Consider the following 25,606-nt stretch of genomic DNA (forward strand, 5'->3'; position numbering starts at 1 on the left):
GCAGTCCACACAGTCCATGGTGCTCACGTACTGACCACACTTCAAGCCCCGTGACCCCTCCTCATCCCCCACACCTTCCCTCTGCTTCAGTCACAGCCATGTAAGCTGCTCCCCCAGCTCACCCTTCGGAGCAGAAACCTCTTTTGGTGCTGCTCCTGCATTAACACAATTTTAGCTCAGTAAACGTCCTCTGCACCCCTTTTCAAGTCTGTTTATTTTATCTTCAGCATAACACTGTCAACAAGAGATGCAGCTCAGACATAAGGACACAATCAGGTTGAAAGTGAAAGGGTGGAAAAGATATTCCATGCAAATACTAATTTTAAAAAAGGGATCTGGAGTAGTAATATTAATATTGGACAAAATATATTTTAAATGCAAAACTGTTATAAGAATAAGAAGTTCAATATACATATATATATTTTTTAAGATTTATTTTTATTTATGTTCTCTCCCTTTCCCCCATCCTGCATTGTCTGCTGTGTCCATTGGCTGTGTTTTTCTGCATCTGCTTGCATTATCCAGCGGCACTGGGAAACCGTATCTCTTTTTTATTGCGTCATCTTGCTGCATTGTCCATGTGTGCAGTGCCATTCCTGGGCAGGCTGCTTTCACGCAGGGTGGCTTCGCTTGCGGGGTGCACTCCTTGCATGTGGGGCGCCCCTGTGTAGGGGTGCCCCTGCGCGGCATGGTACTCCCTGCACGGCACGGTACTCCCTGTGCACGGCAGCACTGCACGTGGGCCAGCTCACCACACAGGTCAGGAGGCACTGGGGATCGAACCCTGGACCCTCCATATGGTAGACGGACACTCTATCGGTTGAGCCACTCTACTTCCTTCAATATACATTAATAAAAGGGAAAATTCACTAAGAAGAAACAATAAAGATTTACATACCTAACCTAGGTGCCCCAAAATATACAAGGCACACACTGGAAAAACAGAAGGGAGAAACAGATGTCTCTACAGTAAGAGTTGGAGACTTCAATGCACCACGCTCTCACTGGACAAAACATCTGGATGAGGATAAATAAGGTGACAAAGAGCTTGAACAATAATGATAAATGAACTAAATCTAACAGACATCTATAGAACATCATGCCCCCAAACAGCAGGCTATATAGTCTTCTCAAGTGCTCATGGATCTTTTTCCAGGACAGACAGTATGTTGGGTCATAAGTCAGATTTCAACAAATTTTGAAAAGCACTTTCTCTGACCATAATGGAATGAAGCTGGAAATAACAGGCAGAAAAAGGGAAAATTCACAAATATATGGAGGCTGAACAATACATTCTTAATCAGCAGGCCAAAGAAAATGCAAGAGAAATCAGTAAATATCTCAAGATGAATGAAAACAAGAACACAACATATCAAAACTTACAGAATATAGGAAAAGCAGTGCTGAGAAGAAATTTATAGTCCAAAACACCTATATTTAAAAAGGAAAGCTAAAATCAAAGACCTAACAGCACACTAGGTGCACAGTAATTAGGTAAGAAAAAGAAATAAAAGGGACCTAAAAGAACAGCAAAGGAATCCCCAGGCAAGCAGAAGGAAAGAAATAACAAAGGTTAGAGCAGAAATAAATGAAATGGAGAATTAAAAAAACAATAGAAAGAATCAACAAAACCAAAAGTTGGTTCTTCAAGAAGACCAACAAAATTAACAAACACTTAGCTAGACTGACAAAGGAAAAAAAAAGAGAAAATGCAAATAAATAAAATCGGAATTGAGAAGGGGGACATCACCACTGACCCCGCAGAAATAAAAGCTCCTGAGAGGGGGAAGTGGCTGTGTCTCAATCAGCTGGGCTCCCATCTACGATATGGGAGGTCCTCGGTTTGCCTCCCGGGGCCTCCTTGTGAAGGCAGGCTGGCCCACACACTGCAGAGTGCCGCCCGGCCCGCAGGCACTGTGGAGAGCCGACGCAGCAGGGTGACGTGACAAAAAAGGGAGACAAGGGAAAAAAGACGCAGAAGAGCCTGCAGCAAATGGACACAGAGAGCAGACAGTAAGCAAGCCACAAGGGGGAAGGGGAAATAATTAATTAATTGGGGGCATAGGGCTGACTTTGGGTGGGGCTGTGTGGGCTTTAGGGGTGCTAGGGATGGGAGGATGGGTCAGATTGCCCAAGAAATTGGGGAGAGGGTGAGGGGAACATTTGATCACGGGAGATTGTCATGTATGTGTTTGAAATTGTGGTGCAGAGAAAACTCTTTAGAAAATGTAATATGGAAGGTTGCATGTTGGGGATGCTTAAGTGGGGGTCATCTGACACAGGGCAAGCTTCTGGGGAGTGAGTGCTTATTTTGTCATAGTGGGTTATATCATTGGGTGGAGACCCATACAATGTGAGTGAAGGTACACCCACATCCTGGGGAGGACTGATGTTCTCAAACAGAGGGAACTGTATCTCTTGAGAGAATCTGTGACTCCCAATGGGTTAGGGCAGTCAAGTATGTGAAGCCCTCAACATTGTTGCAATTATCTCTGAATATGGTCCCTCAAGTACTAAAGATTGATTGTCATGGTGGGCCCTGAGGGGAGGGGGAAAGAGGTGTTGAATACATGGAAGCAGGGTAACTGTGGGGCAATGGATGTGTTCCACAGGATCATGCCATGATGGATACAGGTCATGTTAAATTACACCAAAAATGTATAAGTCTATAGGCTAAAATGTAAACCATAATGTAAAACATAAGATAACTAAAAATTTAGAAAATTTTATAGTCTAAAATATAAACCATGATGTAAAGCCAAATGGAACCACGTTTGAAAGCTATTGTTTCAAAATCTTTACATTAGCTGCAGCAAACATAGTATGAACATGTAAAAAGATCACTTTTGGGGAAGGGACAAAGGGTTTGATATTGTATATGTGGGAGTACCATGTATTGTATATGTGAATTACTGTGACCTAAAACTTATGTCAAGAGAAACTTAATAATCTCAAAAGAAAAGAAAAGAAAAGAAAAGAGGAGAGAGGGAGAGAGGGGGAGAGGGGGGAGAGGGGGGAGAGGGGGAGAGGGGGAGAGAAAGAAAAAGAAAGAGGGGAGGGGGAGGGGGAAGAGGGGGAGAGGGGGAAGAGAATGGGAGAGGGAGGGAGAGAGAGAGGAGGTAGACACTGAGGAAGAAATGGAAGAAATTGCCTTGCCACTGTACATACAGGGCAACACCTGTAGCTTTTTCATTTTTTCATTTCTTCGATATCCCAATTTACTTTTCCTTTATTTAATTTTTCTAAATTTCTATGTATTCTGTATCTAACATTTAAACCAATTTCTCTAATGAACATAGATGCAAAAATTCTCAGCAAAATACTTGCAAACCAAATTAAAGCACATTAAAAGAATTATACAGCACAATCACATGGGTTTTATACCAGGTATGCAAGGATGGTTCAATACCAGGAAATTAATCAGTGTAATACATCATTATTGCTAAATTGAGAAAGAAATATCACATGATCATCTCAATTGATGCAGAAAAGGCATATGACAAAATATAGAATCCTTTCTTAATAAAAACACTCCAAAGGGTAGGAATAGAAGAAAACTTTCTCAATATGATAAAGTGCATACATGGAAAACCTTTAGCTAACATTGTATTCAGTGGTCAAAGACTGAAAGCTTTCCTGCTGAGCATGGGAACAAGACAAGGATGCTCACAGACTCCACTGTTATTCGATACTGTGCTAGAAGTTCCAACTAGAGCAATTAGGTGAGAAAAAGAAATAAAAGGCACCCAAATAGGAAAGGAAGAAGTAAAACTATCGCTATTCGTTGATATGACCCTATACAAGATTAATACACAAAAATTAATAGCATTTCTCTATACTACTCATGAGCAAACTGAGAAGGAAGTCAGAAAAAAAATTCCATTTACCATAGCAACTAAAAGAATCAACTATTTAGGAATAAACTTAACCAAGGACATAAAGGATCTGAATTGAGAAAACCACAAAACACTGTTAAAAGAAACCAAAGAATACCTAAATAAATGGAAAGACATTCCATGTTCAAAGATTGGAAGACTAAATATCATTAAGATATCAATTCTACCTAACCTGATTTACAGATTGAAAGCAATCCCAATAACAATTCCAGGAGCCTTTTTGCAGAATTGGAAGAGTCAATTACCAAATTTATCTGGCAGGAAAAGGGCCCCGAATAGCCAAAAATATCTTTAAAGAGAAGAATGATGTTGGAGAACTCTCACTTCCTAACTTTAAAGCTTATTACTTAGCTACAGTGGTTAAAACAGCATGGTACTGGTATAATGATAGACAGATAGACCAATGGGACCAAACTGAATGTTCAGAAATAGGTCCTCACATCTACAGTCAAGTGATCTTTGACAAGACTGTCAGCCCACTCAGCTGGGCCATAACAGACTACTCCACAAATGGTGCTGGGTGAATTGGATATTCATATCCAAAAGAAAGAGGATTCCTATCTAACATGGATCAAGGACCTAAAAACAAAAACTAGAACCAGTTGTAAGAAGAAATGAATTTGGGATACATATGATAATACAGGTAAGTCTTAAGGATATTATGTTGAGTGAAATAAGCCAGACACAAAAGGATAAATATTGTATGGTCTCACTGATATCAACTAAATACTATGAGTAAACTTACGGCGTTAAACTGCGGAGTATAGGTTAGTAGGAGACAATGTGGGTTGAGGAGGGGGAGTTGATGTTGAATGTATATGAAATGTTTAATAAGGTTGATTAAAAATAGGTGGAGGGAAGTGGCTGTGGCTCAATCAGATGAGCTCCTGTCTACCATATGGGAGGTCCTCGGTTCGAGACCTGGGAATCCTTGTGAAGGCAGGCTCGCCTGCACACTGTGGAGTGCCACCCACCCTGCAGACACCATGGAGAGCTGACTAAGCAAGGTGACACAACAAAAAAAGAAGGGAAACAAGCAAGAATACAGAAGAGCCCACAGCAAAGAGTCACAGAGAGCAGACAGCAAGCAAGCTGCAAGAGGGGAGGGGAAATAAAATAAATACAGACACAGAAGAACATATAGCAAATGGACACAGCAGACAGCACACAAAAAGCCACAGGTGGGGGGAGAAAATAAAATAGGTGGAAATGGACAGAGTTGATGGTAACAAATTAAAATGAGTATAATGACAAAGCAGATGTGGCTCAAGCAATTGGACTTCTGCTTACCACATAGGAGATCCTGGATTTGGTTCCTAGGGATTCCTGGAGGTGAGCTGGCATGACAGGTAGGTATAATGGACAGGCGCAATGAGCTGTCGCAGCAGAATGATGCAACAAAGAGGCACAAAGTGGAAAGACAATGAGAGTCACAACAAACCAGAGAGCTGAGCTAACTTGGATGACTGAGCACCTCTCGTACATGGGAGGTCCTGGGTTCAGTTCCCAGGGACCTCCTGAAGAGAAGATGAACAGACACAGAGAGTACACAGCAAATGGACACAGAGAGCAGATAGTGGCTGCAAACAATGATGGGGGGAATAAATACATTAAATAAATCTTTTTTTTTTTTTTAAAGAGCATAACTAACACTGCTGATTTATAAATGTGATTGTGCCTAAAAGGGTAGACTAGGGAGGATAATGTTAATTGAAAGACAGCTAGATGATGATCTAGGGATAATTAAGATAGTGACTTCGGTGGTAGATAAGGATTGTGATTAACAGTACAAATACAAGAATGCTCCTCTATTCAGAGAGTTAGGAATATGGTAATATATAGGAAAAATACAATTAATATAATTTACAAACTAGAGGTAACAGTATTATTGTAATATTTTTATACTAAAGGCAAAGATGGTACAATATCATGCTGAAGGTTAAAAAAAGAATATGGGATTTGGTTTTATGAGAAGTAAATATGATTAAGGTTTTTTTTTCCATTTTCTTCATTAACGAGAACATCTTGGTCATGTCATTGAACTAATCTGTGCTCATTTATTCATCTTTCAGAACACTAGAGAAATGAGTTTATTTTTAGGATTAAGATAAATATGCACAAACAGAAGTTTTTTAAAGTAATGCTTCTAGAATCCATTATGCTGCATTTTGTCTGTTGTTTTATTTTTTGAAGTTGAAATAAAGTTTTTAAAAAAATGAAGCTGTTGACTCACACTTCCCAATCTTAAAATTTATTGCAAAGTCATGGCGATCAAAACAGCATTGGGGGGAAGCGGACTTGGCCCAGCAGATAGGGTGTCTGTCTACCACATGGGAGGTCCGTGGTTCAAACCACATTTGAGCTGGCCCACATGCAGAGCTGATGCGCAGTGCTGATGCGCGCAAGGAGTGCTGTGCCACACAGGGGTGTCCCCCGCGTAGGGGAGCCCCACGTGCAAGGAGTGCGCACCATAAGGAGAGTCACCCAGTGTGAAAGAAAGTGCAGCCTGCCCAGGAATGGTGCCACACACACGGAGAGCTGACACAGCAAGATGACACAACAAAAACAGACACAGATTCCCGTGTCACTGACAACAGCAGAAGCGGACAAAAAGAAGACTACGCAGCAAATGGACACAGAAACAGACAACTGGGGAGGGGGCAGGGGGGAAGGAGAGAGAAATAAACAAAAATTAAAAGAAAAAAAAACAGCATGGGGGGGCCCTCTCTGCCTAGAGAAGCCCACACCAAATCTTGGCATGTATTTCCATCTTTCCCATTTCTCAGCAAGCTCTGTTCTTTCCCCAAATTCCCAATAAATTCTTTTTATTGGCCTAACTAAATGGGCATGTTCATAAATTCATTCATGCATCATAGCCAAGAACCTAGAAGAACCCAACGCTTCCCCAGTTTCCTTTGGCAAGCCAGCCAGGAGAAAAGTAAGTGAGCGGTGCCCCAAGCCCCCGCTGGAGAAGGGTAAATTTTAAGGCCTGTCTGGGCCCTCTTTTGGTTCCGCTGTTTTAAAGGTGGTTAATGGTGTAGAGGGTTCCTGGATAAGCTCCCAAAGGACATAAACTTTGTCTGCCCTGACTTCCAGCTCCTCTCTGGACGTGACAGGAGTTAGTCCCTGTGCCGTGCAGACCCAGGGAAGTTCTGGGTGGTGGGTGAAACCACCCTTGAGACTTGATTGCACACATGGCCTAAGTTGAGCAGCAGTCCACAGGGAGTTTACCAGACCCTTTCTAAGTTCAGAATGGCTACCACACATCGCATTGTTTCCTCAGACAGCCAGTTAACTCCTTTTAATTAAGGGTGGCTTTGATTTTCTAGGAAAAAATGAAACAAAACAAAAAAAACAGAACAGCATGGTACTGACACAACAACAGACCTATAGACCAATGGAACGGAACAGAGAGCTCAAGATTAGACCCTCACAACTATGGCCACGTGATTTTTGACAAGGGTGCCAAGTCTACTCAATTGGGAAAAAATAGTCTCTTCAACATGGTGCTGGGAGAACTGGGTGACCATGTGCAAAACAATGAAGAAGGACCCCTATCTCATACCATGCACAAAAATTAACTCAAAATGGATCAAAGTCCTAAGGTAAGAACCAAAACAATAAAACTTCCAGAAGAAAATGTAGGGAAGCATCTTCAGGACCTTGTTTGTATTAGGCTATAGTTTTTTAGACTTTATACCCAAAGCATAAGCAATGAAAGAAAAACAAATCAAAGGGACTTTATCAAAATTTAAAACTTTTGTGCAATGAACTTCATCATTAAAAAAAGACAACCTACAGAATGGGAGAAAATATTTGAAAACAACATATCTGACAAGGATTTAATATTCAGAATTTATTTAAAAATCTCACAACTCAACAACAAAAGGAGAAACAATCAAACTTAAAAACAGGCAAAAGACTTGAACAGCTATTTCTCCAAAGAAGATATAGAAATGGCCAAAAAATACACAGAGGTGTGTAAAAGTTGGGGAAATGAAAATGAAATCATAATGAGACACCATTTCATGCCACTAAAATGGCTATTTTTTTTAAGATTTTTTATTTATTTCTCTCCCCTCCCCCCCGCCCACTTGTCTGCTCTCTGAGTCCATTCACTGTGTGTTCTCCTGTGTCTGCTTATGTCAGCGGCACCCAGCATGTATGTCTCACTTTTTTTGTTGTTGTATCATCTTGCTGCGTCAGCTCTTTGTGTGTGTGGCGCCATTCTTGGGCAGGCTGCACTTTCTTTCGTGCTGGGAGGCTCTCCTTACGGGGTGCACTCCTTGCACGTGGGGCTCCCCTATGCGGGGGACACTCCTTGCGCACATCAGTACTGAGCATGGGAAAGCTCCACACTGGTCAAGGAGGCCTGGGGTTTGAACCGCGGACCTCCCGTGGGGTAGGTGGATGCCCTATCTTTTGGGCCAAGTCCACTTCCCTGTTATTTTGTTAGAAAGGAAAAATAAGGGCTGGAGAAGATATGGAGAAATGGGAACACTCCTTCACTGTTGGTAGGAATGTAGACTGGGGCAGCCTCTGTGGAAGACAGTTTGGCGGTTCCTCTAGAAGCTAAACATAGAACTGCCGTATGATCTGGCAATCCCTCTGCTAGGAATATATCCAGAAGAAATGAAAATAGTGATGCGCACAGACATTTGCACACCAATGTTCTTAGCAGCATTATTCACAACTGTCAGAAGATGGAAGCAACACAAGAATCCATGAACTGATGAATGGATAAACAAAATGTGGTACATACATACGCTGGAATACCATGCTGCTGTAAGAAGAAATGAAACTGAGACAAACTTGAAAACATGGATGAACCTTGAGGACACTAAGCTGAGCAAAATAAGCTAGACATAAAAGGACAAAGACTGTATGGTCTCACTAATAAGAACTAAATACAAAGAATAAACACATAGAGTTTAAGCCTAGAGTATAAAATACCAGGAGAAAGGATGAGGGCTGAGAAGGGGTACTAATGCGCTTAATGTATGTAGAATTTTCAAATTAGTTTGACTGTAAAAGTATGGAAACGGATGATGGGAACACACATTATAATTGAGTATATCTAATATGGCTAGTCTGTAAACGGGACTGTGGCTAAAGTAGCCCAGTGATGTGAATGTCTACTAAAAGAAAGCCAGAGAATAATCTAGGGGCTGAATAACATAGTAAACCCAGAGGTGGATAAGGATTGCGGTTAAGAGTAGAAACAGGGAAGTGGATTTGGCCCAACAGACAGGGCATCTGCCTACCACATGGGAGGTCCAGGGTTCAAACCCAGGGCCCCCTGACCCGTGTGATGAGCTGACCCACGCGCAGTGCTGCTGCGCTCAAGGAGTGCCGTGCCACGTAGGGGTATCCTCCGTGTAGGGGAGCCCCATGTGCAGGGAGTACGCCCCATAAGGAGAGCCACCCAGCACGAAAAAAGTGCAGCCTGCCCAGGAATGGCACCACACACACAGGGAGCTGACGCAGCAAGATGACACAACAACAAAAAAAAACGAGGCATACATGCTGGGTGCTGCTGACATAAGCAGACACAGGAGAACACACAATGAATGGATCAGAGAGCAGACAACTGGGCAGGGGGGGAGGGGAGAGAAATGAAAAATAAATCTTTAAAAAAAAAATAGAAATACAATAATGTTCTTATGAACTAGAACAAGTGTACGTCACTATTACAAGGTGGTAAGAATATAGTGGTGCATGGGAAAAATACAATTAATGTACCTTATGGACTACAGTTAACAGCAATATTGTAATATTCTTGCATCAATGTCAAAGAAGGTCATTGTATAAATGCTAAAGGTTAATAGGGGGATATGAAAATTTTTCTTTTGGACTAAGGAAGACATTCAAAAGTTTACTGAGATGATGACTGCACAATTCTGTGATGAAAGTAAGAGCCACTGAGTGTATACCTTGGATAGATTGTACACATGCAAGATGCTGAATAACACAGTGAACACGTGGTGGAAGATGGAATGGTTTTGATGAGAGAGTTCTCTCATGAGCTATAACAAATGTACAATACTGATACGTGTTGATAATAAGGGGGTATAGGAAAAATATACCAAGTGTATGTTACAGACCATAGTTAGTGGTAATAATCTGACGATTCTCATTCATAATCTGTAACAGATGTTCCACAACAAGGTAAGGCATTAGCAGAGGGGTGTTGTAATTGTTTTGTAAAGTGAATTCTCTAATTAAAATACATATATAGGGAAGCGGACTTGGCCCAAAGGATAGGGTGTCCGCCTACCACATGGGAGGTCCGCGGTTCAAACCCTGGGCCTCCTTGACCCGTGTGGAGCTGGCTCACGTGCAGGGCTGATGCGCGTAAGGAGTGCTGGGCCACGCAGGGGTGTCCCCCGCGTAGGGGAGCCCCACGCACAAGGAGTGCGCCCCATAAGGAGAGCCGCCCAGTGCGAAAGAAAGTGCATCCTGCCCATGAATGGCGCCGCACACACGGAAAACTGACACAAGATGATGTAACAAAAAGAAACACAGATTCCCAGTGCCGCTGATAAGGATAGAAGTGGTCACAGAAGAACACACAGCAACTGGACACAGAGAGCAGACAACTGGGGGGGGTGGGTAGAAGGGAGAGAAATAAATAAATCTTTAAAAAAATACATATATATATATATATATATATAAAATAGGCAAAACACTTGAAGAGATATTTCTCCAAGGAAGATAGAGAAATGGGTAAAAATTACATGAAAAGATGCTCAACAGTAGAAAAATGAAAATCAACCCAAAATGACATTCTATTTCATACCCACTGGAATGGCTATAATTTAAAAAAATAAAATAAATAAGCACTGGAGAGGATATGGAGAAATAGGAACACTAGGAACACTTGCTCACTGTTGGTGGAAATGTAAAATAGTACAGCTGCTATGGAAAACAGGTTGGCAGTTCCTCAGTAAATTAAGTATAAATCTCCCTAGGACCTGGCACTCTTACTTTCAGGTATATATCCAAAAGAACTGAAAGCAGGAACTCAAACAGATATTTGAACACCAATATTCATAGCAGCATTATTCACAATTGCCAATGTGAATGGAAGCAACCCAAGTGTCCATTAACAGAAGGATGGATAAACAAAATGTGGTAGACAGGGAAGTGGACTTGGCTCAAAGGACTGGGCTCCCGTCTACAATATGGAGAGTCCTGGGTTCAATTCCCAGGGCCTCCTGGTGAAAAGCAAGCTGGACCACATGGCATGGGGAGCTGGCAGGCCCACGGAGAGAGCTGATGAAACAAGACAACGCAACAAAAAGAGACACAGAGGAGAAACAGTGAGAGACATAACAAACCAGGGAGCTGAGGTGGCTCGGCGATTGAGTGCCTCTCCCCCACATTGAAAGGTCCCAGAGTTGGTTCCCAGTGCCTCCTAAAGAGAAGACAAGAAGAGAAGACAAGCAAACGCAGAAGAATGCACAGCAAATGGACAGAGAGCAGACAGTGAGTTCAAGAGGTGGCAGGAAATAAATACGTCTTTTTAAGAACATGTGTTGTATACATAGAAGGGAATATTAATTCAGCTATGAAAAGGAACAAAGTTCTGAAACATGTAATATAGATGAACTCTGAAGACACTTGATGAGTGAAATAAGCCAAATACAAAAGGATAAATATTGCATTATATCCCTAATGAAATAATTAGAATCAGTAAATTCATAGAATCAGAAACTAGAATACAGGCTTTCCAGGGGATGGGGTTGGGGTAGAGAAAGGGAAATTAATGCTTAATTGTATAGAGTTTCTATTTGGGTTGTCAGAAAAGTTTTGTTAAGGTATAGAGGTGATGGTAATGCAACACTGTCAACGTAATTAACAGCACTGAATTACTCATTTGAATGTGATTAATATGGGAAATTTTAGGTGGCATATAGGTTTCCAGAACAAAGATTAAAAACAAAAACCAAAAAAACCCACAGGACTGTACAAAACAGTGAATCCTAATGTAAACTATGGACTATAGTTAAAAGCACAATTATAATAATAACCTCTTGTTAACTGTAACAAAGGTACCATACTAACGAATAATGTTAAAAGTGGGAACTCTGCATTGTTTTTAAATAAATTTTACTGATATGTATTAATACAGCATACAATTCATCCATGGTATTTGGTATAATCAGATGTGCATTCATCATTTCTATCATTATTAGAACATTTTTGTTATTTCGATAATAATAATAAACCAAAAACCAACAAACTAATAAGAAAATTCTTCACCTCTCAAACTCTATGTTAAAAATGGGGTGGATATATGGGAACGCTGCATTTTTGCATGATCTTTCTATAAACCTATAACTTCTCTAATTTAAAAAAAACTAACAATTAAAACTGTAAATAGTCTTTTCTGTGTACAAACTAAAACTCTTAAAAATAAAAATTCATAGTAAAAATAAAAATTCAGACTCTAAAACATGCCATTGGTTCCTTATCTCCAATTAAAATAAAGCCAGATTTATAACTGAGTTATTACAGTGTTTGTCTTCCCAAAATCTTTAGAACAAATATGTTCTAAATAAAGAAGCAGATAAACTCTGTCTTAGGGGCGTCCTTAGAGCCTACAAAATACCGTCATACTCGTGCCTTGTATGAAAACCTGGACATCCTCAGAGGCCCCTGAGAGCTGTGGTCCCACTCGGGAAGCTCCTGGCCTCAGATCACTGACCACAGAGCTCAGCGCCTTTCACGGGTCGCTTAGCCAGAAGAGAAGACAAACAGCCACTGACAACAAGATCAACCAAAGGCACACTGAGAGCAGTTTGCAGAAGCTTATTCCACACATAGTTTTAAAAACTGGCTTCTGAGAACATTTATAACTTTATGGCTCTTTCATAAATACAGCTGATTACAGAAATATACTACTTACTTTGCACCATCAAATACAATGGATTTTACTTGACCACACTGTCTAAAAAGAGACTGTAGCTGTTTATAGTAGAGAAATCCATACGGAGGAATGTGCTTTAACTGTAAAACATGTAAAACATGAGGAGTATTAGTTACAGCAGGTTAACACCAGAACTCCAAAATAGTTCTCATACTACTGAGCTTGAAGCCGCTGCACACATTTCAGTTCTCAGAAGCATAGATTAGCTCAGTGTATTTAAAGACTAACGGCTTTAAGGTATCACTAAACTTGAATAATAAACAAACGTTAAATGAAAGCTAGTTCTTCCCCTGTTAAAATTAGTTCAACAGTCCAAATCAGAAGAATTAAGACTTCCGATTTCTTCCTTTCCATTTTACTTTAAAGTGATTAAGTTGGCTGAATGCCAAATGTTAGGACTTAACATTTCTAGATACGGAATAAGGTAGCACTTAAGTATTGAAAGCAACACAGTAGGGAAGCAGATTTGGCTCCGCCTACCACGTGGGAGGTCCAGGGTTCACACCCAGGGCCTCTGACCCGTGTGATGAGCTGGCCACGCACAGCGCTGATGCACGCAAGGAGTGCCGTGCCACACAGGGGTGTCCCCTGCATAGGGGAGTCCCATGCACAAGGAGTCAACCCCTTACGGAGAACCGCCCCAAGCAAAAGAAGTACAACCCGCCCAGGAGTGGTACCACACGCACAGAGAGCTGATGCAGCAAGATGACACAACAAAAAAGAGACACAGATTCCCAGGGCCACTGACAAGAATCCAAGCGGACACAGGAATGGACACAGAGAACAGACAACTGGGGGCGTGGGAGGAAGGACGGGGAGAGAAATAAATAAAAAAATAAATCTTTAAAACAAAAAAAAAGGTAATACAGTATGTTACATCTATGTCCCTTATTAGCAGGAGAACTTCAGCCTTACAGTAAAGGCCGCACTGGTTAGCGCAGGCTGTCTCCTGACCATGCACTGAACTGGACGGACGCAGCTCACTCCCAGCACTCCGTGCTCTCCACATGCAGTCAGGTGGTCTGTGCTCCTAGCTCTGGCTCTGCCCGCTGCCCTGTGACTAGGTCCTGATGATCTCAGGGCTACACCAGCATCGTGAGAGGCACCGAGTGGGTGAAAGCAGGGGCTGTCCTTGTCACCCCCATCGACCCAAGTCTCAACTAGCACACTGATGGAATAAGGACAATAAAAATAAACCCCCAACTCAAAGGGCTTCCAGAAGGCCCGAGGAAGAAAGGACAAAAAGGCCCTGGCACAGGACCTGTCGCCCCAGGGCTACTCCTGCGTGTTTACTAGGCACATGGCAGGTAACTTTCTGGCCCCCAGACTGCATGGTGAGCAAGCCGCCTGGCGGCTGAAGGACACAGACACAGCTCAAGTGGGAGCAAGTCCTGCCAGATTTCCCGCAAGGGCACCGCTGGGAAAGAACACCATGAAGGGCTGAGAGTGGAAGTGCCGTTTTGCTTGTTTTTTTGTTTGTTTTTAAAGATTTCTTTCTTTCTCTCCCTTCCCCCTCTCCCCCCATTGTCTGCTCTCTGTGCCCATTTGCTGTATGTTCTTCTGTGTCCACTTGTATTCTCATCAGTGACACCAGGAATCTGTGTCTCTTTTTGTTGTGTCATCTTGCTGCATCAGCTCTCAGTGTGCGGCGCCACTTCCAGGCAGGCTGCGGTTTCCCGCAGAGCGGCTCTCATTGCATGGGGGCCACTCCTTGCGCGTGGGCACCCTTACGCGGGGGCATCCCTGCAGGGGCCAGGACTCCTTGCACGCAGCACCACATGAGCCAGGAGGCCCTGGGTATCGAACCCTTGGACCTTCTATATGGTAGGTGGATGCTCAATCTGTTGAGCCACATCTACTTCCCAGGAAGGGCCATTTTGGAGCCACCAGAAGAGCTTAACTGACCCTGATGAACAAGGAGAACAGGGGTCCCAGCCAAATTATCCTCAACTGTGATAAAAAGCTAATGACACCTTTTCCATTAAAATCCTGTCAGTGCAAACTGCACCTCAGCTGCCCTTCTCAATTCGGCTCAGGCACCTTTTAGCCCTCTTCCAATGAATCCTGGGTTAGGCTCTAGGAATCATGGCCTTCTGCCTTGGATCCATTTTATGTCCAGGTTCATAGCACTCTGGTGGTATAAGGTGACAGGAATCCACAGGAACCTGCCAGGTGCCTTCACCCCCCTTCATTAGACACAGGCTGGAAATGGAACCAAGGCATCTGTACAACACCCACTGCCGAAGGCTTGCTCCCACCTGTGAGCCACAGTGCTGCCCAGGCGTCAGCACAGGCTTAAGCCCAGGCTGAGTCGGCACAGGGCTGGAGCTGCTCAGCAGAAGCACCTGAAGCACTGCTATTTCATGCCAATTTCAAGGCCAAAGCTTCTAAAATTCTAGTTCGGATTTCAAGGTATGGGCCACTCAAATCTGAGTTTAAAATAAATAAATATGATAAGCATTCTAGGTGATTCTGCTCAACATCCAGATCTAGTCTGGGGATAACCAGTTTAAACCATAGTACTCAGCTGCAAACCAATAATGGTTTATTGTGCATAAAATGAAACCATTAATTAACAAAATGTGCTTAAACTTATAGAGTGCCTTCAAAACGGCACATGATCACATTAGCATTTCTCATGAACATATAATTTCGCAGGGCTTTCATTTAGGTTTGGGCTAAAAAAGGAACAAAAGGAAGAACCAGATGCAACTGAAAAGGTTAAGAATGCCGTAATATCACTCAATACTTATTAAAATAAAACAATTAGAGAAATAAGATGTTCTGTATCAGCCACCAAAACGAAGCTCCAGCTGAAAGCCAGCGCTCCATCAGTCCTCGGCTGGGAGGCATCTTGTGATTCTACCTACCACAACGGTTGTCTTTGGGTCTTTGCCAGCCAGCTCCCTTACAGCCATTTCCTCATCAGGCTGTCCAAAAGTAAAGTAGTTTGGATAAAAAGCACCTGCCAGTACAACCTAGAAAAGAAACTTATTTTCATGAAGTAAAGACATTATTCATCAGTTATTCTCACCAATATACTAATCTCATCCTAGAATGGTATGACTGCTATAAAAATATAAAAAACCAGACCTTTCACCAATCAAGCAGAAAGTCACAGTTCTGGTTACTTAACTATAAACAGAAATACTTCATATGCAACCCTTCAAAGGTGCTTGAGGACTTCTCAGAACGTGGTTTGGGAAAACGGTGTATTAAAGCGTGGCTATCAGCAATTGTGCAGGTACTTGATCAAGGGTTGGCCGATTTTTCTCTACTTTCTCCCCTCCCCACTGACTGTGTGGGGCCAGGCCCTTTCTTTCCCATTTAGACAAATTCCACCCGGAGTGATGAGACCTGGGACAGCCATCGAGCTTCCAACACCCCTTCTAAAAAGCACCCTGCAGAGTCTTTCCTTCAACCAAAACATACTGTTTGCAACGTATCCACGGGGAGGCTCTCATCCCATACACAGCCCAGGTTACAGGCATCTACTTAGAATCCAGTTTGCGCACACCAGCCAGTAACTGTACACTCCTCCTCTGAAATCCTCAAAAGAGAGCAGTATCTGCCTTTCTAGGAGACACTTCCCTCGACAAAATTCCTGTCCAGTTCCAACCGATAAGCTACTAATCAGAATTCATGGCTTCCAAAGTTAAAATAATAATTATATTCAAAGCATTTTCACCTTCTTAAAAGCTAAAAACAAAAAGATGTCCTCTAGAGCACTTGTAACACTTGCTCCTTATGGTGGCCTGGAGCTCTGCACCCCAGAAAAACATGTCCTTCAACGTAGCCCCTTCCTGTGGGTGTACACCCTTGTAAACTGGACCTCTGGATGAGATGGCCTCAGTCAGGGTGCGGCTGAACTCCGTCAGGGTGGGCTTCCATCGGAATTACCAGAGTCCTCTCTCAGCAGGGTGGAAGCCAGACCAAGAGGAAGCCCAGGATGGAGCTGGAAGGAGCAGGACCCAGGGAGGGCCAGAGATGCGCCACGGGCAGTGCCACGGGACGGCAGCCAAGGTCCAAGGGTCCCCGGCAGTCATCCCCACAACGCCACCATCTCCTGGGAGAACACGGTGCTTTGGTGACGACTGGCTCTGGATTCTGGACCTCTCCTGGCCTCAAAACTGAGGCAATAAACCCCCACTGTTTAAGCCAAGCACCGCATGGTATTTATGTGAGCAGCAAGAAAACTAAAACAGTACTCCAGAGAAGCACCCCCTGGAAACGAGATCTGGCTCTGGAATCACCCACTCAGTTACACGGGTAACCTAAACCAAAAAAGACAAGAGTCTTTCCTAATTCCCAAAGGAAGTATGAACATTTTGAACCCAAAAACCTCCTTTCAGACCTGACTGGTGTCGGAAAGGAGGAGTGAGCCCGTGGTCAACCACGAGCCCCCGTGAAGAGAGTCAGGAGAAGAGCCCAGGACCCACACACCTGGAGGATGAACCGCTGCTTACAGCCATACTCCTGGTCCAGGGCAGGGCGCCGGGAATCAACATACATGTTGAACTGAGAGATTCTAGTCTTCAGTTCTTCATACAGTTCAGCCACCTAAGAAAGACACAGTGAAATCTAACATTGCAAAGTACAAATGTTATTTAAAACACTGAAAAACCAGAAAATAAGTGCACAAGCAGGAAAGCATTAATCCATCTACGGATGAAACATTACAGCCATTAGTAGTCATCTTGTGAAAGTTCAGTAAGGAATGGAAAGGATGTGCAGTGCAATATCACAGCAACCACCACATACAAACGGCACATGCTTCATGATCCAACTTACAGACACACACAAAAGAGCAAAGCCAAAGCACAGGAGTAGCTGCCGTCCTCTGCAGATCTCAGCAGAGCACGCAACAACACCCTTTAAGTTCTTTAAACACTTTCAAAACCTCTGCCATGAACATGTACTGCTTTTTTGATTAAAAACAAACAAAGCGAATAACTGCTAAACAGTCTCTCTGAATGAAAAAATCCACGTTCAGTTTAACAAAAATGTTTCACACAAATTGTCAAACTTTATATACACACAAAAACACATCAGACCAAATCCCTGTAAGCTGATCATAAATTAAGTTTCCCCCAAAGTATCTCAAACCACAAAAAGTAAAAACCATAAAAACCACAGGTGTGAACACAACCAGAAAAATATTTGAAAGGATAAAAAAAAAATTAGCAGCTGTGGCAGTTTGATATTATTTACGAATTCTAAAGAGATACTGATTATGTTTGTTCACTGGTCGACTCCTCTGGGCATGATACCCTTTGTATTAAATTCAAAGGTTAAGTTCACTTGATAAATTAAGATTAGGGCCTTGATACGGCCACTTGATTCCACAGGGCGTTGAGTCCTCGCCCCCTTCGTGTGCAGACACCCATACAAAAAAGACACGAAGAGAGACAGCTCATTAGACACGACAGAGGCCACAGGAAGAGAGGTGAGTCTGATGGTCTACAGCTGACCTTGTGAAGAAAACAGAGTACCTGAGCCCAAAAAGAAACTAGCCTCAGGTGAGAGAAATGTTACGTTGGCCTACAGCTGAGATAGGAAGAAGTTGGGACCATGGAGCCTCAAGAGAAAGGAGGAGGGCTGACCCTCGCAGATGTCGCCCAGCATCTTGCTTCAACAAGTGGCCAATGATTTTGGGTGAGCAAATACGTTGAGATGGACTCTTTAGGGCCTTGTGACTGTCAGCGTCTACCCCAAATAAACACCCTGTATAAAAGCCAGCAGAGTTCTGGTACTTTGCATCAGCACCACTTTAGCTGACTAGTACAGCAGCCATTAATTCTGAGGAGGTACAAAAAGCCTGAGGGACATGCAGGGGAAAGGGGAGAGCACATACATATGTGCACTTGTGAATTTTCTATCATTAGAATCTTTTATCAACTGTAAACACATGTAACTGCTCTGTTTAAAAATCATTAAAATTACAAAGTCACTTTAACAAAAATACAATAAAATCAGAAATTAACAACAATACTCTATAAGATATCTAAAAATATTTCTTCTAGGAATCTACCAAATACTCTCCTAAAAAATTCTTAAGTCAAAGAGGAAACCAACACTAAAAAAATTACATCAAGTCAACATTCTTTATCTAAGTTCTTTATCTAACTTTATCCAAGTTCTTTATCTATCCTTTAAACACATCGCTATATGCCATTCCCTAGTAAGGGACCATGACATTATATTGGGCTTCAAATTTCGGGGAGTTCTGGATCACAGAGTGTTTCAACAATGGCAATGGAGGGATACTGGTATGGGATACCAATGACAGGTGATATATGGCTGACAGGGAGCTGTACAGAACATATGTCCAGGGTGCATGGTAATGATTGGATATACTCATAGTGGCAACAATTAAAAACCCAGCAGGGGGGGTACTGGGTTCCTGGCCAGTGGTGCTCTGTCGTGGTCCCTAGAGGAGCAGCGATAGTCTCCCAGGTACAGCGGCGGGGACCGGGAGGGAGTGAGGGTTCAACAGTGAGCCCCTGATACTAATGACTATGCTTGTGAGCTGATAAACCTAAAATAAGAACAAGGCCTAGAGCAACATTGTGCCTGGGAATTTCCTCCTGTCAGCCTTCATGTTACTCAAATGTGGCCAGTCTCGAAGCCAAACTCAGCATGTAAATGCAATGCCTTCCCTCCAGCGTGGGACATGACACCCGGGGATGAGCCTCCCTGGCAACGAGGGACCACTATCAAATACCAACTGATGATGCAACTGGAAAAGGACCTTATATGGAAGGTTCAATGCGGATCAGCAGAATATCCATGTCTACATAAAACAATATGACTTTAAAATGCTGTTTGACCTAAAGTAAGGGGGAAATGGAAAGGAGAAATGAGTTTATATGGCTACGAGTTTCTAAAAAAGAGTCTGGAGGCTGGCAGAAGGATTGCCCTCATGCACAACTGAGCAGAGTCAGAGAGACAGATAAAGCAGATACAACCCCCAGATATTGGTTCCTATGAAGGCTAAAGAGACCCATGAGAGTTATGGTCATGGCCGATGGGCTTTACTACCAGGGCAGATGGCCCCTCTCTGGAAATGGTGTTTATGTGTGATGAATCTGGACTCAGATGGGATCTCCCTTCATAAGACTATCATACTAATCTGCTGGAGGTGCAGTTAACGTTGGGGTTTAAGATATAGTTAGGGGATTTGAATCTCTGAACTGATAATGTGATAGCCAGGTCCTGAGCCTCAACAGACTCCAGCACCTACAATCTGATTTATTGGACTTACCACACTCAGCTAAGATGGAGTTGAAGAAGGACAATCACCACACCGTGGAGCCTAGAGTGATTACAACTGAAAATGGGAGGATGGCAGCCAGCATCCATGTGGAATCTGAGCCTCCTCTCGACATAGAGGTGCAATGGACACAACCAATCCAATGTCCACATAGAAGAGGTGGCATTGGATTGGGAAAAGTGGACATGGTGGACGATGGGTATGGGGAAGGGCAGGAAGAGATGAGAGGTGGGGGCGTATTTGGGACGTGGAGCTGCCCTGGATGGCGCCTCGGGGGTGATCACCGGACATCGTGGATCCTCACAGGGCCCACTGGATGGAATGGAGGAGAGTATGGGCCATGATGTGGACCATTGTCTATGAGGTGCAGAGGTGCCCAAAGATGTACTTACCAAATCCAATGGATGTGTCATGATGATGGGAACGAGTGTTGTTGGGGGGGGAGAGGGGGGGTGGGGGGGTGGGGTTGAATGGGACCTCACATATATATTTTTAATGTAATATTATTACAAAGTCAATAAAAAAAATTAAAAAAAAAAAAAAATTACAGACTACTTAAACGATAATGAGATCCTACATTTAAAAAATCAATGGGGGAAGCGGGTGTGGTTCAACTGATAGAGCGTCCACCTACCACATGGGAGGTCCAGGGTTTAAACCCAGGGCCTCCTGACCCGTGTGGAGCTGGCACACACACAGTGCTGACGCATGCAAGGAGTGCCGTACCACGCAGGGGTGTCCCCCACATAGGGGAGCCTGACGAGCAAGGAGTGCGCCCCATAAGGAGAGCCACCCAGCGCGAAAAAAGTGCAGCCTGCCCAGGAGTGGCGCCACACACACGGAGAGCTGACACAACAAGATGACGCAACAAAAAGAAACACAGATTCCCGTGCCGCTGACAACAACAGAAGCGGACAAAGAAGACGCAGAGAACAGACACAAGAGAAAAGACAAGCAGGGTGGCGGGGGGAGGGGAGAGAAATAAATAAATCTTTAAAAAAAAAAACACAATGAGATACCACCCCATACCTGGTTTTTCTGAGTTCTGTGTGTCCTCCAAAGAACTCAATCATTGGTCCTGAGGGTGATCTTGGGGGACATCCCACCCCCCAAAAACACTAATCTAATCAAGAAACAATATGAACAATGAAAGGGCATGAGTACACAATATTCAGAATGAGAAAGATGTAACCACAGACACACTTGAAATTATACAAGAATATTTTTCATAACTGTATACCAAGAGACCTGAAATGTAGATAAAATGAATACTTAAAATAAAAATATAGTTTATTAAGAATGACTCCAGAAGATTCAGAAACCAGAACAAGTCAGTAATCAACAGAAGAATTCAAAAGATAATTTTTAAAAATCTTTCCCTCAAAATGGCACTTGTCCCAAATGCTTTAATGAATGAGGAATTCTATCACATTTGTAAGGAACATGTTTTTTCAGTTACGTCTAACTGTTCCTGGACCTGGAAAGATGTTCCTTCTACAAAGGAGACATAGCCTTATACCAAAATTGGAGAGTCGTGTGTGTGCGACTCTGTATTCACAATGCCAACTTCACTCATGAATACAGATGCAGAAACTACTGGCAATCAGCATCCAGAATTCTTATGAAAGGAAATAATATAATCAAGTAATACTGATTCCAAGAACTAAAAGTTTAGATCACATTGTATGCAGTTACATTAATCAGAGGTAGAAAGTAAAAAGACAATGATTATCTTGATGTATAGTAAAAAGGCTGTGTTTACATAGCCTTTCCTTATTAAGTTATGCATAGAAAAAAAACCACACCTTTAACTTGAAGAAGTAATTGTCAGCAACCCATAAATCATATTTACGGGTCAAGCACCAGAGGCACTCCTACCAGAGCCAGCAAGGAGACAGGACGTACTTCTTGGGTACTCATTACTACCGGGGTACTGCTGGCGCTTCAGCATTTGATAAATCATCTTTATTGTCATTCATTTAGTCAAATAATTTACAACTCACCTCTCTAATTCTCTTGATTTGAATGTAATTTATCCGTCCCCAATCAAGTTCATCCTTTAAATACACAAAAGCATTGCACTCAATTAATATAAATGTAACAAATCAGAGCTTAATTTGGTTACTATAATATATATAAACACAAATCCTTGTGCTATTAAACATTCTACTCAACTTGACCATGGTAGTGCAGCGTTCACTCTCCAGGTGCTTTCTATTTCCCACTGAAGCCAGAAAGCATGAAACTCCAACCACAAACATGACAGAGAAGCCCTCCTTCTCATGAGTGCATCTGTCTCAAAAATTAAACATCACAACTTGTCTTGAGAAAAGATGCCTGCCAGAATGTATACCAACAAGAAAAATAATACAGCTTTTGAAAAGGTAGCTTAGTGAAGAGGATGAGGCTCAAGTGATAAGGCCTCCACCTACCATACGGGAGGACTTGGGTTCCAATTCTGGGACCTCCTGGTGAAAAAGAAGGGAAAGTGTGCCTGCACAGTGAGCCAATGCCCACACAGTGAGCCGAGTGCCCGCACAAGAGTCCACGTGGTGGGCCAAGTGCCCACGTGAGTGTCCGCGTAGTGGGCCAGTGCCTGCACAAGTGAGTCACACAGCAAGATGATGACACAACAAGAGAGAGACAAAGGGGAGAATCACAGTGAAGTGCGGCAGAGACCAAGAACAGAGGCCACGCAATTGACAGGAAACATCTCCTCCACATCAGAGGTCCCCAGGATGGAATCCCTCTGAATCCTAGATAAGAAAAAGGAGAAGACAAGACAAAAAAGAGAAATAGATACAGAAGATTACACAGTGAATGGACACAGAGAGCAAAACACAACAGGGCAGGGGTGGGGAAAAAAAGAAATCCTAAAAAAAAAAAAGATAGCTTAAAAAGTAACTCATACAGTTATCAGACAGATACATCTAGGCACAGCTGGTCCAGTTACAAATTCAAACACTCACGAACAGTCTTTTGAACCTCATCAGTTGAGAACCCCCACTACCATAAGCTCCATTAAACCACAAACATCAATGAAAGCCAAAGAGTAAATAAAATGAGGCCGACAGGTTAAGCTTCTTTTAAGCCTACTGTTGAAAATTTAGCTGAAAATAATTTTAAAAAATAAATAAGGTTCTTAATTTTGACCCACCAAATACAGGTATTAGGTATTAAGCACTCAGAGCCAAAGAGGCTGCCGACATTTAAGGACGATAAACACACTCTTGCGTTGGTGTCATAAAACACCGCACAAAGCAACCCAAGGCCTCCACCCGCTAAGGTAAACTGAGGACAAGGGCACAGAAGACGTGCCGCTGCCCGAGCGCAGCCCAGAGGGCTCGTCTGCAGTGGCCCAGGAGCACGGCTCGGGCTCTGGCAGCGTCCTGGTTCCACGCATGAAGGAGCTAAGAGAGACCGTTCTCAGGGCAACTCTCTGACCAACCACTCACAACCACCTACATACGATGAAAGAAACGGCAACTGACCTTTGGATGCCGGAGTTCTCCTCTTTGTCTGCAAGCCTGCCAAGTCTAAAAACAAACCAGAGCTTCAAAATCCTCTACTGGCTAACTGACCTATTTTTAAAGTCCAATTTCAACACATTTTGACCACAGAAAACATACAAATTTAATGTTTTAATCCACTTAATAAAACTGGATGCCCATCCCCACCCTCTTCCTCCCGCAGTTTATTTAATGTTGGTCCTCAATAAACTTAACTTTGACAGAGAAAGCATTTTGTTTTTCTACGTGTTAGTTTACAATGCGAAAATTCACTCGCCATCTGTGGGAGCTGCTTTCACACTCTGCATCACAGAAAACTTACTTTAAATGCCTCGACAAGTGCAATACAGTCACTCTTACTATTGCCAGAGAAATTCACTTTGTTCCTATAAACAGATAACAGAAAGTGTCACCTGATACCATTAAAACAAAGGTGACATTTTAAAATAGGAATATTAAATACCTATATCCATCAAGATGTTGCCTAAAAGGCATTGCAAAAAAATTCTTCAAAGAAAGAGCCGCCGCTAACAACAGAAGAAAAAAAAAAAGAAAACGTAAAGGTCTGTACAGTGGTGCCGCATGGACTTTCACCAGCGCGTCTCTGTTCTTATACTTACCTATAATAAGACATTCATCCAGACACCCAAACACATGCCCAAGGACTATGAGTTTACCAAGCTGCTGGCTGACGGGAAGCTGGGCCAAAACTCTTCCCAAGAAGGTCAGTTCTCCATCATGGGGGTTTTCGTCTTCTCGCTGTCCACTCACTGCAAGCGCTCCAACCTTTATGAAATAAAGCATGGTTACCAGCAAGCACTTGCTTTTTCACACTCTTTCTATTTTAAAGGGGAGGGAGGTCCAAAATGAAAACCAAATTTTGGTGACTAAGGGCTTAAAAGACATCTAACTTAACTTATGAACGGTCAATGCTACCAAAAAATTTTATATGCTCTTTGGCACTTAGAATACATTAAAGGTTGATGATGGGAGATAACACTTAAGTGTACTCCCACACAAGGTCACCTAACTCACAATGTAACAAATATAGCCTGCGCAGGACTAAACACAAGCGCCACCTACCGTATTATGGCGGTCACTCACAAAAATGTATTTAAACTACGCAGGGAAAGTCTCCTCCTTAACTTGAGCAAGCGGGTTCCCCGAAAGCCAAGCGGGGGCCAATCCAAACGTAAAACAGGAGCAGCCCTCCAACCCTGAGGGCCAGAGGCACAACGGCCAGTCCCACAGCCAGTGTGCCACCACTCCACCGTTCCTGGCTCAATTCTGTAGGAGACGGGGTGGGAAAAGCAGTGCAGTGCTACCAGAGCAGAGGTCGTCAACGGGGGACAACCGACAACGTCAGTCTGAAGAACAGGTACAGAACCAGAAGCAACAGTAAGGCATGACACACTTTTCTTTTCAAGCAAATGCAGAATATTTACAACAGTCAAAATACCTTAAAGATATTCATATTACGGAATTCAGGTCTCCCCAAAAAAAACACCCTAGCTTCTCCCAACACCAAAAACTCCTGAATAGTCCTACCTCCTTCAGCAGAAGGATGGTGCGCTCAATGTCACTCAGACTGGGGGGAGAAAGGGCAGTGGCCAGCAGAGCTCTCGGTTCTCCCATGTCAAGTAATTTCACCTTCAATATTGTGCTTCCCAATGGACAACGCTGAAAAGAACAATTTAAATTTAGAAACGAAGGAAAAACTAAAACCAATTAACATAGTCACAGAACTAGTGCTTTAAAGCAAGAGGAGCAGAGAAGAAGAAAGAAAAATAAAGAGGAGCAAAAAAAGAAAAAAGGGATGAGAAAGCAAAGCAAAAAAAAAGAGAAGAGAAAGCGGGAGAAGAGAAAAAAGGAGAAAAGAGAAGGAAGAGGAAAAGGGTAGAGAGAGTGAAGTGAAAAAGATGAGAGAAAGAAGCAAGAAAGAAGAAAAGTGGAGATCAAGAGAGGAGAGACGGAGAAAGAAAGAAAAGAAAAGAGG

General features: G+C 42.8%; 1 protein-coding gene across 2 annotated transcripts in view; it reads right to left on the reverse strand.

The window, feature by feature from the left end:
- Positions 1-25,606, reverse strand: part of TDRD9 (tudor domain containing 9) — a 122,020-nt gene that overhangs the window by 44,947 nt on the left and 51,467 nt on the right. Inside the window, exons 14-22 of one of the 2 annotated variants that reach the window (XM_071213574.1) lie at positions 25,159-25,290; positions 24,231-24,396; positions 24,074-24,137; positions 23,933-23,996; positions 23,593-23,637; positions 22,105-22,158; positions 17,272-17,388; positions 15,699-15,806; positions 12,808-12,908 (exon numbers count right to left, since the gene is read on the reverse strand). In XM_071213574.1, the coding sequence (XP_071069675.1) occupies positions 12,808-12,908; positions 15,699-15,806; positions 17,272-17,388; positions 22,105-22,158; positions 23,593-23,637; positions 23,933-23,996; positions 24,074-24,137; positions 24,231-24,396; positions 25,159-25,290 (851 nt within the window). Of the gene's footprint in view, positions 1-12,807; positions 12,909-15,698; positions 15,807-17,271; positions 17,389-22,104; positions 22,159-23,592; positions 23,638-23,932; positions 23,997-24,073; positions 24,397-25,158; positions 25,291-25,606 lie in introns of both variants that reach the window. The other variant, XM_071213572.1, reaches the window with a different exon arrangement.

The sequence above is a fragment of the Dasypus novemcinctus genome, chromosome 3 (assembly GCF_030445035.2).
Source record: "Dasypus novemcinctus isolate mDasNov1 chromosome 3, mDasNov1.1.hap2, whole genome shotgun sequence".
In the NCBI taxonomy this organism is placed as follows: Eukaryota; Metazoa; Chordata; class Mammalia; order Cingulata; family Dasypodidae; genus Dasypus; species Dasypus novemcinctus.